This window comes from Drosophila suzukii, chromosome 2R (genome assembly GCF_043229965.1).
Source record: "Drosophila suzukii chromosome 2R, CBGP_Dsuzu_IsoJpt1.0, whole genome shotgun sequence".
Lineage (NCBI taxonomy): Eukaryota > Metazoa > Arthropoda > Insecta > Diptera > Drosophilidae > Drosophila > Drosophila suzukii.
The window spans coordinates 24,211,255-24,225,460 of NC_092081.1; the positions used below are offsets into that span (position 1 = coordinate 24,211,255).

At 36.6% G+C, this 14,206-nt stretch overlaps 3 protein-coding genes across 4 annotated transcripts; 2 read left to right on the plus strand and 1 right to left on the minus strand.

Annotated features, from left to right (window-relative positions):
- Positions 1-1,906: 1,906 nt before the first annotated feature.
- LOC108008511 (MORN repeat-containing protein 3) lies at positions 1,907-3,124 on the plus strand. Its single transcript, XM_017072378.4, has 2 exons — positions 1,907-2,542; positions 2,603-3,124. The coding sequence occupies exons 1-2, from the start codon at positions 2,065-2,067 to the stop codon at positions 3,040-3,042; spliced, it is 918 nt and encodes a 305-aa protein (XP_016927867.2). The 5' UTR covers positions 1,907-2,064; the 3' UTR covers positions 3,043-3,124.
- A 1,207-nt stretch (positions 3,125-4,331) lies between these two features.
- Positions 4,332-13,706, minus strand: Jhbp10 (Juvenile hormone binding protein 10). Its single transcript, XM_017072380.4, has 5 exons — positions 13,522-13,706; positions 5,546-5,964; positions 5,222-5,459; positions 5,027-5,160; positions 4,332-4,970 (listed from the first exon to the last, which is right to left on the minus strand). Exons 2-5 carry the CDS (start codon positions 5,628-5,630, stop codon positions 4,513-4,515), a joined length of 915 nt encoding a protein of 304 aa, XP_016927869.2. The 5' UTR covers positions 5,631-5,964; positions 13,522-13,706; the 3' UTR covers positions 4,332-4,512.
- Positions 9,072-10,273, plus strand: LOC108008583 (uncharacterized). Of its 2 annotated transcripts, none has more exons than XM_017072461.4 (4): positions 9,072-9,230; positions 9,300-9,480; positions 9,541-9,799; positions 9,856-10,273. In XM_017072461.4, coding segments are annotated over exons 1-4 (810 nt in total). In that variant the 5' UTR covers positions 9,072-9,228; the 3' UTR covers positions 10,224-10,273. The 2 variants fall into 2 exon arrangements, with proteins under 2 accessions (XP_016927950.2, XP_016927949.2); XM_017072460.4 differs by having other exon boundaries at positions 9,073-9,230; positions 9,853-10,273.
- Positions 13,707-14,206: the final 500 nt, after the last annotated feature.

The window sequence follows — 14,206 nt, forward strand, 5'->3', positions numbered from 1 at the left end:
AAATAGCAGGCGTTGCGGCACGGTAAGATATGCAAATGGTTTCACAACGAAATATATTCTCTTATCAAATGTATCAACGAATTCATATCTATTTGTTAATCACAGCCGTGTTTCAAAAAAGTTTAACTTTTTCTTCAAATCCACTATCAACTGTAACTTTCGGAAAATTGTCAAATAGTTGAAGGCTTCATATATCTAGACGATTTGTTAAAAAATATAGCCCCAACGAATTTTCAAGTTTTCGGAGGCGAGACCAAAAATAAATACTGAGAGAACTTTAAGCACTAACGCCGTTCTTCAGTAAGGGTACATACACGTCGACAAATTTTGTGTCTCCTTCTCTGTTCAATATCAGAACTCCGTGTTGTTTTTCATCAGCGACAACACAGAAACGCCAGCTTTATGTTGCAATAAGAAGCTCGTTACCCAGCCGACTCATTTCACATTTTGCGTGTAGAACACCCCCATCATTTAGTTTTTAACAAATGCTGTGTACGCCATCCTTGCTTTGTCTCGGTTTTAAAAGGAAAGTTGGCTCTCTTTTCAAGGGTTGCCCTGGGCCAATAATTTATGGCACCCGCGTGTACTGCCTCCTGGCCTTAACCAAGCTCCAAGTGTCTTTCCCCTTTGCGTTTTTCACTCTTCTATCCCCTTCTGTGACTCTGGCTAATCTGACATGAGCTTAATGAGAAAATTCTGCAATTTGCGTCTTTCGTGAGCGTGTCGCATTCTTTTCGTGTTTTCGCTTTTGTGCCCTTTACAGTAATTTAAAATTCATAAGAGTTGCTGCTGCTGCATGTTTTAATGGTAAAGTTGTGGGTCCTAATAGTATTGGACTATAGAGTTGTTTTTACGTAAAAGTCGAATGTATGAGTTAGCTTTGCAAAGCGTTACCATACCTTTGGTATCTAAAACAGAATTAATTCTTTTTATTTAAACTGAAGTTATTACAGCATACAATTGCTTTGAATAAACATGCCCAAACAAGAAACAGTAATGGAAACACGTTGCGCAGAGCAATTAAAATTTTCCATTTCATTCAACCGAAAGCCCAAAAAGTTCTACTTTTTAAAATGTTATATTTTTCTTTCCTTTCGCTGATTTGTTTATTTGAAGTTTAACAAAACAAGAGGATGGATGAAAAGGAAAGCAAAAACCGAGCGTTTGTATAGACTGTGATTTTTTCTACAAAGAAAAGCACCACCCCAGTGAATTAAGTTAATCATAAGCATGGCAACCCAATCTTAGTCTAAATTCAAGCTGTCGAAAAGGAACAAAATTAAACCGCCTGTCACTTGCAATTATTTTGCCCACAGGCAGATATCCGATTCAGTTTCACCCGGAAGTGGAGAAATTAACTTAACTGATCAACCGTTGCTTAAGCTGCAAGCAAAGAAATTGAATTCGTTCTTTGATTATTAATAGTCTACTTCAAGTATTGTTACGAGTAATTAATTAAGGTGGCCAGTGTACGACCACAATCAAAATGAACATGTAGGTAAGGGGGAAAGGAAACTAAATGTGGAATTATGTGGCCAGAGCCAAATTCTGGACCGCCACTGGTTCTTACTTACATAGAGCTATAAAACCAAAATCTCCAAAGTTCTATTTTTATAACACTTTGCTTACTTAGTGCACATAATGAAATACAATATTATTTTTACACAATGCAATTTTGCACTCATCGGAAACTTTGAGTGTCACAAAAAGGTAACCCAATCAATATCGAAAATTCATATTCAACCTTTTTGCTTGCAAAATTCAACACAAAAAGAAGCTCCAAAAAACTTTTCAAGTTTATATTTGATTTCCTGCCATTCGAAAGTAGAGTCATTGGGGTAAGCCTGTAAATTCTATTAACGTAGTTTGCTAGTGTCTGGTCATGTCTTTCCAACATTTAAAGTTGCTCGAAAAAGGATCTGATTGTTACCAAATGTACTTCAGATTTGTGCTAAACTTCACATATATTTTTGTATACAAATAATCAATATTCAATTGTCAAGCAAATCCTAACTCACACATTAGCATATCTTAAAACGTCCAGGTCAAATTTTTGTCAAGAGCATGAGTACCTGTTTGGAACGGTTTTTTTGCCCAAATAAACCTGTTTGCAGCTCTGGCAGAAGGGCCACTTTCTATTATCCTGGAGGTGGGTCTTACTCTGGTTACTGGCTATGCAACAAACACCAGGGCTGGGGCGTCAAAAAGACGGCAAAACGAACTTCCCAGTATTTTTTGGGTAAAAAGCAGCCTGAGGGGCAGCTAGTCTACGAGGGTCACTGGTATCAGGGCAGGAGGCAGGGAGTCGGATCAATGCTTCGTAAGCGAGGCACTGATATACAGCTGATATATTCTGGAAGATGGTACGATGACATGAAATGTGGAGAGGGCAAGCAATTCTATCCCGACGGTTGTGTCTATTTCGGAAAATGGCTAAGAAACCGTCGACACGGACTGGGTATCCAATGGTACAATGATGGCAGTATCTATGCGGGCGAGTGGGAGACTGATTTCCGTCATGGTCTGGGCATCATGTTCTACGGTTCGTATTAGATAATAATTAAACTGATACTTCCCTCATGAAACTTTTTTGAAAAAACAGCTAATGGTAATCGCTACGAGGGACACTTTGCACGCGGATATAAAAATGGTGAGGGTGTCTTCTATCATATGCACACGGGTCAAATCCAAAAAGGAATGTGGGACAATGATAACGTAAAGACGTCGGTGATGCAGGATAATCCTAAAATTCGGTGCAATGTGGCAGTAACTCCGTATCCGATTCCACGAAACTATCTTAAATACCCCAACGAAATAATGCGAGAACTCTTTCAGAGATACAAAGACTTTAGCGATAAGCCCCATCGTAGATTCAACGACAAAGTCAGTCTTGACTTCATACATCATCACCGACATTACGCCTCCTTTGAAGAGCGCTTCGCGTCGCCAACAATTGTGGACCTTTATCCCAGTGCTGAGTTCGCATGTACTTGCAAGTGTGAACAGATTGCGCGAAATGAAACCAATGTTAGTCAGATCTAGTTAGTTAAACGATGGTTTCGCACAATTGATTTAAAAATTTGATGGAATACTAAAAATAAAATTGTGTGGTGGAATTGTACAATTTGTTTTATTTTTGGTGTAATGTTTTATAACAACCCTAGCCAGCAAGTAAGCGCTTTATATAAATTGCTTATTAATTATTAAAAGTATATTTACCTGCCATATACATTGGCTGAGTTGTCCTTTCCATGCTAACAAAATTCGTTACTTTAGAACTTTAAGCCGACAGAGTGAGGCTTTTCTCTAATGGCAGCTAAAATACCTGCGTATCCCCATCACCATCCAAAAAACGGACTTGCCACGCCCAAGACGAGCCACCCACCCACCATCCCCAAAAACGACACCCACGTTTTCTACTTAATGATAAAAGAAAGGACATTAGCGGGCCTCGGCACATCTCCACATTTTGAGCGTCTTTCAAGTGAAAAGCAAAGAATTAAAAAAAATTAACAAAAAAGGTCGGAAAAGAAAAGCAACGGAAAAAAAGGAAGCAACAAAAAATGGGGACGCGCACAATGAAAGAAAAGAAAAAGATTTCGGACCACCTCCCAATGCACGCTCTACGTAATACTCCTCCTGCTAGCTCTCCATTTATCAAGTTCCTTTTATTTTGGTGCGCGGGCGTAGTTAAAAATTAATAAATGAAATTAATGCCGGCGACACTTTGCAAGGCATTGGCCAGTAACGGAAGTTGAAGATGTTGCCAAGGTTTTCCTTTGACTTGCCTCTGTTTACATCAAAAACATTTTCATTTGAAATATTAAGCGCCTAAAAGTCGATAATGCTTTTTTCTTGCCAGTGACAGCTGCGTCGCATGAATTTAATTAGAGCCAGCTGAATATCACCAACACTTTTTTGGAGACCCAACGCAATTAACTGCCCACTCCCACAACGTAAGTAAAAACTTTTAAGGGAAAAAATCTCTGTGAATTCATCTTTGTCGCTGCTGGTGATTAATCACAAGCCAGAGGAGGCCAACAAGAAATAGCACTGCGCTCCCTGACCCATTGAACAGGTGTAATGGTGGCACAAAGTGTATATATATGCGCCCTTTAAACTGTCCCCCCGGTGCCGTTAGGCGGTGACTACACGTTTTAAAAAGTTTAAGCCTAATATGCTAAACCAGAAACAGGCTTGGTAGCGGATTAAAAAGTTTTGCCAGCTCCACCAAAACCAACCACGAGAGGGAAATGGAGTTAGTCATTAAGCGTTCCCAGGAAAGTGGCATGTTGAAAAATTGAATACACTTTCCCTTTAACAAGTAAAACGTATTTACTACTATAATATACTCTCTACACTATAAAAAACTTACTATACTATACTACATTACAAATAATTATAAGAAACTAAGTAAAGTTAGAAAATAAAAATACAAGTAAACATTTTTGTTGCTATATTATCAAACCATTCCACAAGTAAAAACAATTTTCACTGACAATACCTAAAAAATTAGTCATGCCTTATCTCATGGTACTTTCTAGGAGATAAGCTTCCCAAAATGCTACCTTCTGGGTTCCGCGACGCTAAAGGAGGCTCAAATATAGATGGACCAAGGCCTAATGATGGTAATCGTGACGGATACGTTATCGGATTTATGACGGTCCTTCCAGGCGGGAACATTTCATCAAAGGTAGCAGTGGCTAGGATTTCATTCGCCACATCTAAAAACTTTTTAGAAAGACCTTGTTCCAAGCCTGGCACAATTTCGTTAAGGTACAGTTCCTGGTTATTGTTGATAAGGCTATTTCCAACGTCTCCCAGAATCCGATCGCCATTGAACAGGTTTTCTAAGTTCAATTTGAAGTCCTTAAAATCAATTCGCATGGTCATCTTGGTGAACTTTACGTAGTCTTTACCATTACGCAGATAGCGAGAGCCCCGCATTTTAACAGATGCTTTAGCATTTTCTGATTTATAAATAAAAGGTTAGGTGTTCGTTCTTATGTGTACAATTACAACATACCACAATATCCCTGCATGTTTCCCTTTCCTTTTATATCTAGGAGTAGCAAGTTAAGATGCAGCGAATACTTTCCTCTGAAGTCGATACGCGGAAGTGTAATCCAAAGATCATAAGAAATATCCAACGGTTTAGCGCTTCATACAAAAGATTATAAACTTAGAAACCAAAATTGTATAAATGATAATACTTAGTTACATAAGACGGTCAATGATAAAGTTACTTCCTCCATTGGCCTCGAGATCCGTAAACACAGCTTGAAACTGACTACTCCGACCCAATTCGATATTATCTAGTGACAATGGTTCCAATGGAGGTGTTTTATAGCCATCCCCTAGATTTCCGTGAACTAATAGTGGCCTTATTTGGTAGACAGCATTGATGATACAGCGCTCCAATTGAGGATCATCGCGGGCACATGGTCTGATTGTGGACGCTATAAGAAATGTTATTAATCTCATGTTTGCACTCTTTTTTTTTGACTTTCACATAATAAAGCCTTTATAGCAGATATACACTTACGCAACTTTGCACAGATGAAGGGACACAGCACCAATATCCAGGCCAGCAATAAGACAAAGCCGTTGCAACACCAATAGGGAAGCATTTTTAGGGTGTTATTTAGCAAATAGTTCTGCGGTTCGGATAAACCGTAGTTGTTGCGCTTAAGCGATCGACTAACGATTCACCAGGGAGCAGATAGTGCTTTTGATTGAATTAAGCAAGCTTAACTAAAGTCTCTCTCTCTCTCGCGACATTCGCGTAGCTTTTTACAAGCAGCTCGGACTTACTGGCACACAAGGCGAAGACATAGTTATATATATTGGAAATTAAGAAGCGTACGCCCGTTGACGCCGCTCAGGGGCACGTGAGTTGTCGCTTTGCATGTAAAGTTAAATTTATGTAGTTTTAAGTGAATTAAAACAATGCTGAATATGCGCCTGTAATATTGAGTAACAAATTCAAGTAAATCAGCTGCGGAAATTTGAATAATAAATTTGGTTACCCTCCTCAAGGGGCCAAACTTGGCGCTTAAGTTGTTAGATATGCACAAGGATGTCACTAAACTAGATAAAGAATAACATCAACACCAATCAGGAAAAACAAAATGTCTATATTTTTTGATGCAAATTCTCTATTTACTAACGAAGCAAACAAGCGAATCACAAAAATATCCCAAGGCTATGGTTGTTATCCCCTCACAAACTGTAAAACCAAAAAGAAAAGACTTCACAAATTATTGAATGAAAAATGAAAAAGAAAAATTTAACATAATAAGCAGAGTGTTTTGTTCAATATATTTCGATTAGCGTTCTTAAAATCATCCCTTACGTTTTGTTATCAAACTCCAAGACATCTTGATATAAATTAGACGAAAGAAAAACAACAAAAAAATTTTTCGTTCTATTTTAGCAATCCAATAGCCGTTGTACTTAGACACACTGACTTCTGACACTCAGTTTACGTCAAAAGATTTGTATGACCACGCAGATGGAACATACATATGTACAAGGCTAAAACTTATGCTCAAAAGAAAGTGAATGGGATGAAGAATTTCTTTTCGTTTATTATTATATAAACGAATGTGTTATAGTTATAAAAAAAACCACTCAGTTAGAATCAAAAGTTGACCGAACATAAAACCTGCAACGCATTTAAATGATGGCTATGAGGCCCCACCAACCCCAGGTCTCACCAACAACTTTTTATTTATGCCGTTTTTAAGAAGATAGAATCACACACCACCATCAAATTTGTAACAAATTACATTTGATGCGTGTAATAAAAATCCCGCACAGCTGGCGAAACGAAAATTCTTCCTTCCATCAATAGGCGTTCACACCGCATTTTGGCCTAATTAAGTTTTCAAGTGCAATAAAATGATGGCTGGACTCTAACTCAGAATGTCGAAGGTAAGAAAAGGAAAGGCAAGGGGGAGGCAAACGCCTATTGCGTGCGGACATCAAATTTTTGCTGAAGTACATAAAACACGAGTTAAAAACTTAAATGGATTTACCACAACATGACGAGAAACGTTCATGATGAACACACACATACACAAACACGTTTACCTGAGTTGTTAAAATGTCTTTTCTTTTCAGAATTACTTAGAAGAAATACTTATTTGTATATGCAACAATATTCGTTTTAAAGCACCAACATTCCTGATATAATCTTTGATTTAAAGCATTGTTTGTTATTTTAATTTGCATACTTTTTTTTGGTTTTTATTGCACTTTCGTTTTTTTAATAAGGCTTAGGGCTATGCGTCAACTCCAGCTCCAACTCGGTGATGAGCGATCTAAATAACCCCTCGCTAATAGAAATGTCCTGGAATTTTATTTAAATTTACATTTAAAACAGAGATCGGGTATCTAATAGTTGATGCACTTGATTTAGCGTTTCTTCTTGTTTATTTGTTAAAATACTACCTTAAAAGCTTCATGAAGAAGTCCAAGCAGCTACATCAGCATTTTTGACTGCTAGATTTTTTTCTTTCTATCAGATATTTCGCGAAATTAAATTTTTACAAGAGATATCGCTAAGTCGAGTGCGTCAAATATCAGGTACCCGATTATCAGCTAACCAACTTCAGGTTCTTCGGCTTCCTGCGCAGCGCAAGTTTGTTTCAGCAGGGTGCCACGCCCACTCCAACGCCCACAAACGACTGTAACACTAAAGCCCGTCTAGTGCCCCCACTTTTTAATAATAATAAAACAAATTTAAATGAGAGTTCTTATAATCAATACCCAACTACATGCCAAAAATGATATACCCCATGTACTGTATGGGGTCGGAAACGTTTGAAAATTGTTGTCCATGTGTTTGTCGGCTTGTATGAATCCCTTTTTGGCGTTGGGGACCCGAAGCTCGAGATGGAAAACTTTTGTTCTACAACATTTGGAAAAACCAGCTAGTTTAGCGGGAAATCTGAAATCTGCTGCCTTTGTGTATGTTATTTAAATACATTAGATTTTATGTTATAGCTAAGAGTTGTTTTTATTAAAATCGTACTGCTTTCTGCCTACACAGTCATACTGTATTGCAGCATGCCGAATTTAGTGTATTTATTTGGAGGATCGTATGATACATCGTCGCAAAAGTTGTTATCCGACCTATTATATCATATGTTTAAGGTACGATAGTTACTAGGTTTTAGTTTGATCGTAGTTAAACTGTAAACTGTGACGACAACATTTTCGAAGATTAATACTTAAAAAAAAATTTTAAATGTCACTACCTACACGCTCGCCGAAAATGGTTTAAGTCGGACCATTAGATCATAAGTGATGATTGTAATCCATATAGTATAAGTATAAGTATAGTATGACGTTTCATGAATTTCCTATTGCTTTAAGGAGTGACCCTTAAATGCTTATGTATTTCTATGTAAACATTTCCCAGCTTGATATTTGCTAGAAAGATTCATTCCATCCATGACTGATTTTGAAGTGAAGTGGGGGAATGGAAGATGGCAAGGAGCTAGAACTAGATGAACTAGATGATGAACTTAATTGCGTATCGATTAATTAGGTGTCCACTATTTCAAATTGCCTATGATTGGGTCCTGTTTTGCGGATTTAAATTTTCCATATATCTTTTTAAAAATGTTGCGACCTTCTCCCCCTTTTTTCTCCCCCTTTTTTCTCCTATTTTTTATATTATCCATTCTCGTTCTTCTCTGTTCCTACACTTTTATCAAGCTCAAAAATTCAATATTTTTGAATCAAGGCGCCATGTGGTCTTCCTCTTCATGAACATGAGTCATAATTTTCCTTAGCTGGTAACACCAACATCGAATTTTTCTTTGACCTCCATTCTGCATAGCAACAAACCAGGTTCAGCGCCTTTTATCTACATGTGGCCGTCTTTGGTACTTAATTTTTGACGATAGAAATTGTATGTGTAAGATGTAAAAATGTAAGTAGACGAAATGTAAGAGTAAAAGGGGTGCTACATATGGTTTGTGTCTCCGGAACAATTATGTTATTGGTTTGAGTTTATACTGAAATTCGGTATATTTATTTAGTATATGGTATATTTTGATTACTTAGGGTGCAGCCAACTGCTCGAATTTGTCAACAGAATAACAAGAGCATACAAAAAATATATTAATTTTAAGGCATATTTTGTGGTCTCTTTTTTCCTCTGTACTAAATTAAGGAGTGGCAAGCGTAGGGTGGTCGCAATTTCAGTTCGTTGTAATGTAAGTGAAGTCAACTGTGAAAGCGTTTCATATGCACATCAGTATATAAATTTGTTGTAATTTGAACAGGGGTAAGCACAGAACTGCGCAACAGGATGCAATTTTCGTAGCCTTCATGGAGCGGCATCCTATCATCTCGAAAAATTATCTTAAAGGCGACAAGCCAGCGGCGGAAGCAGCGTGGAAGAGATTGTCGAAGGAACTCAACAGTGTAGGTCCGCCTGTCAAGGAAGCCTGTGAATGGAAGCGGGTAGGTGCTCCAAAAACCCAAGCCACAAAACAAGCCACCCTTTAATTAACGTGTCGACAGGTGTGGAAGGATTGGAAAACATGCATTCGAAAGAAGATTGCCAATAACCGGCTAGAGGATTCCAAGGCTAGCGGCAAAGGATCACTTTATCAAGATACTCTCACTCCTCTGGAGGACGCTGTAGCCGTTATTTGTGACTTGTACGACATGGCAGACACCATTGTCGAAGCACGCCCCAAGGCCCAACACGAAATGTCTCAAGGCATCTCTTTGCGAAGCATAAAAACTGACCACGACGACGCAACGGTGACAGATAATGGTACGCGGCCACATTGTTGGTAGAAAATATTCCTAATAAATTGTATTTTTCAGAAGAGTATGACGAAGAGGAGGAAGAAGACTGCGTCAACCCTATTAATCTTAAGAGTTCGGGTTTTAAGTTAGAGCATCGCTTTAAATCGAACACTGCAAGAACTACTCCTAAAAGAAGAAAGCAAGATGAAGAAAGTGTGTTGGAAATTGAGCAGGACAACTCTGTTCCGGTCCTCATGGATATAGCAAAAGAACTTCGTGACTTAAATAGACAAACCCGCCTAAACGCTCAGCGATCTGAAGCTAATACAGAGGCATTATTAGCTCTGGGCTCACAGGTAACAGATTTAATGCAGCAGCAGTTGAAAGAGCGAAAGCGCTTGAACGCAATAATGGAGAAATTTGTTCTTAAAATGGAGTCTGCAGAATAGAGACTACGTATACATTTTATTACACGTGAATAAAACTCCTTGCCAATCTAGCAGCTTATCCCTGTATTTAATAAGTTCTTTGGGCGAAGGGTATGGATATAACTTGAAATATACAATATAATAGTTTTTTTTATTTACATTGGTTTTCTTCCAAATTAAGATAATATTAATAACAACAGTCAATTGTACTATTCAATGGGTCAATTGACCCAAGGTTAATCCGACCACTTCCCTTACGGTTGACTGCGTCAACCCTATTAATCTTAAGAGTTCGGGTTTTAAGTTAGAGCATCGCTTTAAATCGAACACTGCAAGAACTACTCCTAAAAGAAGAAAGCAAGATGAAGAAAGTGTGTTGGAAATTGAGCAGGACAACTCTGTTCCGGTCCTCATGGATATAGCAAAAGAACTTCGTGACTTAAATAGGCAAACCCGCCTAAACGCTCAGCGATCTGAAGCTAATACAGAGGCATTATTAGCTCTGGGCTCACAGGTAACAGATTTAATGCAGCAGCAGTTGAAAGAGCGAAAGCGCTTGAACGCAATAATGGAGAAATTTGTTCTTAAAATGGAGTCTGCAGAATAGAGACTACGTATACATTTTATTACACGTGAATAAAACTCCTTGCCAATCTAGCAGCATTATCCCTGTATTTAATAAGTTCTTTGGGCGAAGGGTATGGATATAACTTGAAATATACAAACACGGCTCAATATAATAGTTTTTTTTATTTACATTGGTTTTCTTCCAAATTAAGAAAATATTAATAACAACAGTCAATTGTACTATTCAATGGGTTAATTGACCCAAGGTTAATCCGACCACTTCCCTTACGGTCGCACCAAGCAGTTCTTGATTCTCAAAGTTGACGGCCGTCGAGGCGTGGAAGCCCTGCTCAGTAGGGTCCTTACAGAGCTAAATTCTCTTAAAAATAAAAGTGGGCGGAGCAATCTGCTGAAACACACTTGCTCTGCACAAGAAGCTCAAGAACCTACATCCAAATTCCGAACTTTCCAGCTTTATTGTTTCCGAGATATCAGCGCTCATACGGACGGACAGTGATCCTGATCAAGAATATATAACTTGTCAAAGGTACAAAGGGATAATATTACAATAGAGCAAAGACAACTGTGGAAAAAATAAGAACTGTGGAAAAAAAGAAAACGAACGATAATGGTGAAACAGGACGAATACTGGAAATCGAGCAAAAAAAAAAGTGTCCGAATAATATTTTTAATATAGTATTAGATCAGCGGTAAAAATTATCTATTATTTTTTTTTAATATTTTGACAATTTAAAAAAGTCCTATGGCCACAACGCAGTGTTAAATTCCGACCACTGCTAAAACCAGTTTCTTTAATGCGGACTAAGTCGTGGGGGAAGCTCGCTTTGGGATTTTTAATATAGACGGGAAACAGATATCTGCCAAATTATTCACAGCAAGTGAAGTTGCGGGCACCCTGCTGGTATACGCCTGTCTATAATCTGTCTACCTATTTCAAATATTTATTGTGAAAAAATATGCACAACTACAAATTGCTTGAGATCTAACGTCGTCTAGTTTGTTACGAAAATAGCCGAAACATATATACTCTGCCTTATTTTCGGACAATTTGTACAAAATAATTATAATTAAAAGTCAATTTGTACAAAATGTAGAATTTTTCAGGCCGCAAATTAAATAAATTAACTTACATAATTAAAATACTCAACGATTCATTTCCACATTAAAATAACTGATATGAACTCACTTGAGTCGGCATCAATTTTGCATTAAAAAAATGAAAAAAATGCACACAAATTTAAGTCTCCTAAATGTACCCGATAAATTTGTGGATCGTTAGCTCAGGTTCTTAGCCAGTCAAAACAGTTATTATATAAGCTGGGACCTTCCATTAGGCCAAGTAGCAATAAAAGAATTGCCGAAAAATTCCAGTTTTTGCCATTAGTTAATAATCCAAATTTTGCAACAAATAATATCAGAATTTTGTCCGAAACAACGCAACAAATGGTCCAAACGAGGAGTGCAATGCCGCGTTGAGTTCGTAACAAAATTTGAAATAGATTGACATTCAAATCTAAAAAAATTTAGTTTTCGACAATTTTTGGCAAAACAAATAAACGTGATGTAAACCTTTATTAAAAAAGCAAAAAATGAACATAAGTAAGTCTTCTAAATGTACCCAAAAAATTTGTGGTTCTTGGCCAGTCAAAACAGTCATTCTTTTAGCTAAGACCCCTTGTTAAGCCAAGTAGCGACAAAACATCACCGAAAAATTCCCGTTTTTGCCATTATTTATGAATCCTACATTTTGCATCAAATAATATCAGTATTTTCTCCAGAGCAATGCAACAAATGGACCACTTGTTATCTATCAATGCAAATACATTTGTCTTTTAAACTCGCTGCGAAAAACCCAGCACTAGAAATGTTTGAAATTATAAATTGAAATATCATGTGGCAATACCTGTTGCTTAACTTGATAGTTGGTTATTTTAGGCCGTAGGGTGGCCGCCAGCCAGCTGAATAAGAATTTGGTGAGAAATAATTTATTTATACATTTCTTTAATTGTTAAATACTATGTTCTTGTAGTATTTTTTATAGTGATTATGTTTGTTGTTCTGCAAAAGATCTCTGAACATTACAAAATAATTGAACAAATTATTATCCGTTGTCCAAATTTTAAGTTCAAGTTGGTTTTAATTTGTATATTATTTTCGCATAAGAGTTTAATGTAATGTACATTGTTGTTTGTTGATATAAGACCAGTGCAGCCACACACAAAGACACTTGTACATATGTTATATATACCTATATTTATATTTCATGCTGCTTGATATGAAACTATGTTGGTTTGGTGGGGGGCTAGGATAATACACAAGCACAAATTCATAGCATATATAAGTAAAAAGCGACACCCTTTAATATTGTCAACACAAAAAAAAATAGGAAAACCTTTATATGAAGACATTTTTGTGTTTGGGTTTTGTAAATAAGTATGTATGCCGGTCACACCGGCCAAATTTTTATAAATGTTTGTGTATTTATATGTACCTATTTATTATAACGATGTGTGTCGTTTGGCAAGATTGTCTGCCTGTTTGAAATATATACGTAAACACTGTCTATTTTCTGTTCTGAGTCGTTAAGCAAATTTTGTAGTTTTTAATTTTTTTATTGGAAACTTTTGTTTGTCCGTTTGATTTATTTGGTTGTGTGTGATGATTTGTAGTTTTAAACTGTTTGTTTCTTTCACTTAAATATGTATGCATTTTTAATTTGTTGCCCACTCACCGGAATTTAATTTTAATCCTTGCGTGTGTTTCTGTATTAATCCTTTTGTGGTGTGTGATGATTTGTAGTTTTAAACTGTTTGTTTCTTTCACTTAAATATGTATGCATTTTTAATTTGTTGCCCACTCACCGGAATTTAATTTTAATCCTTGCGTGTGTTTCTGTATTAATCCTTTTGTGTTGAGCTGTAAAAAAATATATATTAGAAGTTAGATATAATTACAATAAGTTATACATGTGACATTATAATAATAATATATATATATAACTTGACCAACTTACCGTTTGGCATAAATTATTTGTCCGCTTCGTCCGTCTTCATCAAGCAGTCGGCTTCTAATGAGCTATGCTCAAGCAGAGTTCGGTCAATAAGAGAATTGAGAGCGAAAGAAATGATGGCCGCGAAGCCCTTACGGAATGCTTCCAATGCACTGTGCCAAAAATAACTAGAATGAGTTTTGTACACTTCATTGATTATGCCTTTGGATATATGTATTTATACACTTAGTAAAAAGTGAATACATAATTAACAATGAAGTATGAACAGTACAAAATAATAAATATATAAGAATTATGAAATAAAAATGTAATAAGTTATTTATAGTAAATAAATATGTTAAAAGTAATAAATAATATACAAATTAGTAAAAAGTAATATATAAGATTGTATTATACAAGAAAATGA

Bases quoted from the DNA above. Each gene is read 5' to 3' on its own strand.
- LOC108008511 (XM_017072378.4), top strand. From the start codon at position 2,065: ATGAGTACCTGTTTGGAACGGTTTTTTTGCCCAAATAAACCTGTTTGC. The intron at 2,543-2,602 runs GTTCGTATTAGA...TTGAAAAAACAG, and splicing joins TCTGGGCATCATGTTCTACG to CTAATGGTAATCGCTACGAG.
- Jhbp10 (XM_017072380.4), bottom strand. From the start codon at position 5,630: ATGCTTCCCTATTGGTGTTGCAACGGCTTTGTCTTATTGCTGGCCTGG. The intron at 5,460-5,545 runs GTAAGTGTATAT...CATTTCTTATAG, and splicing joins CTTCATCTGTGCAAAGTTGC to CGTCCACAATCAGACCATGT. The intron at 5,161-5,221 runs GTAACTAAGTAT...TTTTGTATGAAG, and splicing joins TTTATCATTGACCGTCTTAT to CGCTAAACCGTTGGATATTT.
- LOC108008583 (XM_017072460.4), top strand. The intron at 9,481-9,540 runs GTAGGTGCTCCA...ACGTGTCGACAG, and splicing joins AAGCCTGTGAATGGAAGCGG to GTGTGGAAGGATTGGAAAAC. The intron at 9,800-9,852 runs GTACGCGGCCAC...TGTATTTTTCAG, and splicing joins CGCAACGGTGACAGATAATG to AAGAGTATGACGAAGAGGAG.